Source organism: Berghia stephanieae, chromosome 14 (assembly GCF_034508935.2).
Source record: "Berghia stephanieae isolate SIO BIC M18660-M18661 chromosome 14, UCSD_Bste_1.3, whole genome shotgun sequence".
In the NCBI taxonomy this organism is placed as follows: Eukaryota; Metazoa; Mollusca; class Gastropoda; order Nudibranchia; family Aeolidiidae; genus Berghia; species Berghia stephanieae.
In genome coordinates this window covers 26445230-26451637 of record NC_088373.1, presented here as the reverse complement: position 1 = coordinate 26451637, position 6408 = coordinate 26445230, and the positions used below count along the sequence as shown (strand labels likewise).

Below are 6408 nucleotides of genomic sequence, written 5' to 3'. Positions count from 1 at the left end.
CTGGCCCTTACAAACCACGTCAAATTTGACACCATTAAAAAAAAAAATATATATAAATATGTACTTGTATCTATCTATCTATCTATCTATCTATCTATCTATCTATCTATCTATATATATATATTGATAGATAGTTCGAAGATGACGTCACTCAGGTCTTTGTTATTGTTTTTTGCCATCCGCGTTTATGACTAATGCTCACTGAACTGTATTAACCCGACTATAAACGTTCATGGATACACACAGTTTTGTGTGTTGGTCCGTTATACGTCCGGATGGCAATGTTATGAGCTTCTTAGCCAAGCGCATACTATCTATCTATCTATCTATCTATCTATCTATATATATATATATATATATATATATATATATATATATATATATATATATATATATATATATATATATATATAACTTAAACCCCATTTTAACTCAATTGAACTACTTTGTTTTATTTACAATGAAGGTTTGTTGAGGGGGGTCAAGGTTGTTGAGAGGGCTAAGGCCAAAAGGCCAAAAGCCAAAAGAGGCCTTTTCCAGTTCATAGCTCTATATTTTCTTTGATTTGTCTACAAGAAATAAGAGCATCCTTTTGACTCAATTTTAATTTTCTAATGGGGACAATATGGATTGATTTATATTTCAACACTTTTTTTTGTGAGTGATCAAATGCATAATCATGTCCACTGATTAATAATAATAATAATAATAATAATAATAATAATAATAATAATAATAATAATAATAATAATAATAATAATAATAATAATAATAATAATAATAATAATAATAATAAAATTCCCTTTATTCATCCCTCAGGGGAAATTGTTCTTCAGGATCATTCCAAGGGAAGACTGGAATATCCCAGGTGTCAGCTGCAGTGCAGCGCCAGAAAGTAAGCTAAGGCTAGGTGACTTGCTCATGGCCACACAGCTCAGTGGGGAATCAAACTCTGTACCTTTCAGGTATGAAGCAAAGACCGTACTGCTGAGCCAAGCTGTCCCTAATTGAATCAAAAGAAAGAAAATAAGCCCCCTCCCCCCAAAAAACACCCACTCTGCCCAGAAATTTATGGTACACAAGGGTACAGTTCCTCAATATGGAAAACAGCATATGAAATCGAATGTTGAAAACAGACATAAATAAAGATGGAGAGTGACAAAATAAAAACTGTAAATACACTTCTTTAAAATGACAGTTGCTTGTTTTTTTGTTTTTAATTTTTAAGCCTTAAAAACTTATAAGCGCAAGAAAAAGTCTGAAACCATTTCCAATAAATTCATCAGTGATGATACTCGGAAAAAGTCAAAAAGGAGGAAAAGTCTCGGAAAAACGAAAAACTCACCTAGAACATTCTTGCACCACAGGAATGTAGGCAGCATGACTTCTTTTGAGTACAATTTCAAAACGCCCGGAGTCCAGTAAAAGGAGGAAATTTTATATATATATATATATTTTTTTTTTTAAAAAGGAGGTATTTTTTAAAGATTTATTATATTTTAAAAAAAAGTAAAAGGAGGAAATGAAGGAAATATCCGCGGATCGAGGATCTGAGGAGGAAAACCGAGGAAAGGAAAGAAAACCGCGGATTTCCGCGGATCCGCGGAAAAGTATCATCACTGATTCATAAAGCCTGAAACTTATTTTGAAAAGTGACCAACTGAGGGGGGTGATCCAGAAGCAGGAAAGAAATCAAAATCCCATTTAAAAAAAGTCAGAAATCTTGAAAACGCCACCCTCTCATCTCTCATTCATCTTTAGTGTTTCATTCATTGTGTTTAGTTGACAAAGAGGAACCCAAAATATGAACATTATCATTATCTGTCTTCGTTAAAAACAAAACAAAAAAAAAACAACAAAAACAATTTAGTAGAAACAAAACAGGAACAAAATCACACCCCCCCCCCCCTTTAAAAATGAAACAAACATAAAAAATAAACCCTAACAAAAACAAACAAATTTCACACCATACAAAGGAAGATGCAATAGAATAATAAAATATCTTACGAGACACAACCGTTGGATTTCATCGTCCATACTTACACACAAATAAACTAGACTTACCACCTACATGTGCAACCATCCAATATTTTTCAAATGTGACATATGTTGAATTTATGGAGACTTCTTATTAAGCTAGTAAGAGAAAAGAAAAACCTTGTAATTGCTGTGACAATCATTTGTCCGGCTACTAAGGTTCCCGTCTAAGTGGAGATGACATTCAACAACCTTCAAACCGTGCCAACATTTTATGAATTCAGACTAGCCAACCAAACTCAACCATTTGAAAAGATTTATAAGATTTTTCAAAATATTTTTGCTCATTTTTTCACATTTCCCCCCCCCCCCCCCCCCCCCCCCCCCCCCCCCAAAAAATCATTTTTTAACACGTCCAACCATCCAAAATTTCAAAGTTTTACATAAACTAAAATTTATGGAGGTTTATCAAACTATCAGAGGGTAGCAAAACCCTGCAATTCCTGCGACAATCATCTGTCAATCTACTCCGATTCTCATCTAGGAGGAGACGATATTTAATGACCTTGAACTATTCCACATATATCATTTTTTCCCTTTTTTGTGACAAACTGTAGACTGTCTGCATTTATATTTTAGTCACCATTCCCATATCATCATATTTTGGACTTCACAGCATATTAAAATACGAGAAATCATACTGGTTGGCAAATCTGTGAATTTTCATCCCCTTTTTACTACAAAATCAAATTTTTGCACTCATATTTTGGTCAACATTCCCATAACTATCATATTTTGGACATAAAAAATGTTGCTTTGTTTTTATATTTGTTTTCGTAGTGTTTTTATGCACCTCCGTTGACGGTGTATCTTAACGGATCGTTTTTATACACCTTCGTCACGCATGCGCATTCCACCCAATTTCATTAGCGATATTGTGTTTCTTCATTTGGACATGGCGAAAGTTATATTGTGACATCTGTAGGATGTCTTTGATAATAAATTTATATAAAAATATTAATAATTTAAAAAATCGAAATATAAAACCAGAAAATAGAAGTTGCATTGAAGGTAAAATAATGTTTTAGAAAGACCTTATTAAATGTGATGACCAGTCAGGTGGCTCCGTAGCGCAGTGGACAAGCTGTCAGACTCCAACCTTGAAAGTACTGGGTTCGATTCCCAATGTTGACTTTTTTTTTTTTTTTGATTTAATTTGTTTTTGTTTGCTTCATTTTCTTTCTTTTTTTTTTATCAAAAACTTTTTATCATGTTTTTAAAAAACTTCGATTATAATTTTCTAAAATTATTTATTTATTTGAGATCAGTATTTGGGTGCCATGTTTCTTTTTACTTTTGATTTTTAAATTATTGTTATTATTCTTTAATTTATTATCATTGTACATCGGTAATCACTAAGCAGCGTACTAAACTACAATCTACAACTATATAAACCCCATGGACGTATGCAGCAACAACTTTACCATCACCGCCAACGGAGGTGCATAAAAACGGTGCGTTTTTGTACACCTCCAATGGAGGTGTATAAAAACTGTGCGTTTTTGTACACCTCTAAGGGTTTTACGGCACTTGCAACACATTTAGGTGATAATAGCGCCAATAAAAAGGAAGAAAATGGGATAGTTTTAAGTTCTAGAATTACAATTAAAGCACTCAAGAGAAAGTAAGACAAATGGGAACTGGGAACAAATAGGGATCAGATGTAGATTCCAAGAGCATACCACCAATGTACTTAGTTTGAGATCACCTATAAGTCTCATCCGGATACAAGCACAAAATCCAACAAAGAGGAACACACTCAAATGCTTACATTACACATTCATAATAACAAATAAAACAATTCATAACAGAGAGATAATATACAATTTAAAAAAATATCATCTCCCAAAACTATATATTTGACTGTTTCCCTCTCAGCCAAGGACTCCCAGTCAGGGCCAGGATGAAACCTAGTAATCCCAGCCCAAAACAAAGACAGAAAGCAAGTTGGAAAACAGACATAAGGGTATAGAAGACAAAGTAAGTGATCTCCCTTCCCACTATGTCACTATGGGAGGTCTAAATAACAATGTGAAATTGAATGTAAGCTTCAATTTAATATACGAAAAATAAACATACATTAAATTGAAGCTTACATTCAATTTCACATTGTCAATTATTTCTTCCGAGCTTCGAGCAGCAACATTTACATGTGGGAGGTCTGGAAACCCATTCAGAATTTGTGTTAAAAGTTGAATCCTCACATTAAAAACAATATGTCCACATGGTTTTTTTAACAACCGTAATTGCTAACTTTTTTTAAAAATTGAAAACAATAATCTTCTTAAATATAACAAATCTATCCAGAAGTCAAATCCCATAAAACTGAAATTTCACTCATAAAATTAAAACTTTTTAAACAACGTCCTCTAGTGAGAGCTAACTCATTTTCCAACGCAGTCAACCATATTTCAACTGAACCATTTCAACAGCTGTCAAGCACTTTACATATATATGTGTGTGTGACTCATCACCTCAAAACAGAATTATATCCCCACAGTTTAGCAGTTGCCGGAAAATGACTTGGAAATGGAAATGCTCAAAAATATGAATTTAGATACTTTTTTTTTTTATTTGCTTGTTAAATAGCAATACTCTTACAATAATCTCTTCAGTAAAGCAAATAAAATTAACCGGTTAACTGTCGTACGCTGGAAATACTCATATTTTAAAATTTGGCCAGAAAACTCGGGTTTATAAACATTCTGGTCAATCCACAACAATTACTCTTGGCTATAAAAACACATCCTTCAACATCTCGGATTCATCTTCAGCCTAAACACCAACAATGGCTGTGACACTCAACAACTCTCTCCCACCCTCGAATACAAATACTCAGAATTGAGTCGACTTCCAGTAACATTCCGATTCAAATTCCGAATTAAAACCGACTTGAGAAGGTGGCTCAACCATTTGCATATTTTGTGGGGGGAAAAACAAACAAACAAACTGTTTACCAAAAATATACAATATCATACAGGTTGGTTAAAAAGTCTATCGATCCTTTAACCAAAACGGATCATTTTACACCTTAATAAACTATCTTCTTTCCACTCACCAATCCAACTCTCCTTTGACCTTCACCTTTTTCATGTGATCCTTTAACCAAAACGGATCATTTTACATCTTAATAAACTATTTTCATTAACTAAAACAGTTTGTTTTACACCTTAATCAACTATCTTCTCTCCACCCACCGATCCAGCTCTCCTTTGACCTTCACCTTTTTCATGACTTGGATGTAGCGGTCGTACAAGTCTCGATTCAGCTCGTTCATTCGGACAGGCTCCGGGTCCTCCTGGACCACGCCGGAGATTTCAAACATCTTGGACAGGAAATCCTGAAGGCGCTCGATTTTCTCACCGTCCAAATCTTTCTCCAAGAACTGGCACCATTTCTCCCGAATCTCCTCCGCTGCCTTGACATCCTCTTCGATGTTGGAGGAGAGAACGTAGGAGAGAGCGGGGAGGATTTGCTGACTCATGATGGTGAGCGCGTCTGTCATGTCCGATTCACTTTCAAACATCTTCATGGTGGTCTCATTCAGTCTCTGTCAACAAAAATAAAATAAACATTAATAAAAACTGTTATAAGATAATATACGGAGGGAAAATTTCAGGCCATAAGATAATATCAAAGGCAAGACTGTCATTTCAAAATCAAAGGGAATCAGAGGCAAAAAATTATACAGAGCTGCCAACCCATAATGCTAGAAAATTGGAAAAGATCATAAAAAAAATCTAATTTTAACCGTATATATATCGAGATTATGCCAAATTGAAAACTTCAAATTTATTCATTTTTATGTCAATTTTTAGTAATATGACAAGGAAATTAGTAGTAGTAGTAGTAGTAGTAGTAGTAGTAGTAGTAGTAGTAGTAGTTCTTATTATTATCATCATTATTTAAGTAATATTGAGAATTAAAAATTCGTTATTTTCCATAAATTTTAGTAATTGGCCATGAAATTTGTCTAAAATTCGTAAGATTCGGCAGGTATGCTGGGACATGCAAGGGTTATTTCCATACACGTTGATAAACAGTCCCCAATTTTTCCCCCCTCCAGATAGCCAAGTCTTGACTGATGGGTCGCTATACAAGCAATATGGACTCACCTGTAGGGCAGACCTTCTAAAATAGGCCAGCATGGCCGGGTTGATCCCCCCAGTGCCCATGGTGGCCGCGTCAAGGCCTGGCTGGCAGTTGTGGAGCCATGCCTGAGTCAGGTATGGCAAGGCCTCTTGGTATCTGGTATCAAATAAACAAACAATCAATCAAACAAACAAGTAATGGCTTGTCTTAGGAACAGTTCAAAAGTATTTACAACACTTCACAGTCACTAGAAGAGGTTCTTGTGGGCCTGCCCGAGCT

The 6408-nt window shown here is 34.7% G+C and overlaps 1 protein-coding gene across 2 annotated transcripts in view; it reads right to left on the bottom strand.

Moving 5' to 3' along the window:
• Nucleotides 1–3550: 3550 nt before the first annotated feature.
• The window catches only part of LOC144960117 (ubiquitin carboxyl-terminal hydrolase 25-like), a 57140-nt gene continuing 54282 nt past the window's right edge, over nucleotides 3551–6408 (bottom strand). The window contains exons 24-25 of one of the 2 annotated variants that reach the window (XM_078893091.1): nucleotides 6153–6285; nucleotides 3551–5587 (exon numbers count right to left, since the gene is read on the bottom strand). In XM_078893091.1, coding sequence (XP_078749217.1) covers nucleotides 5216–5587; nucleotides 6153–6285 — 505 coding nt within the window. In that variant the 3' untranslated portion in view covers nucleotides 3551–5215. The remainder of the gene's footprint in view (nucleotides 5588–6152; nucleotides 6286–6408) is intronic. The other variant, XM_078893093.1, reaches the window with a different exon arrangement.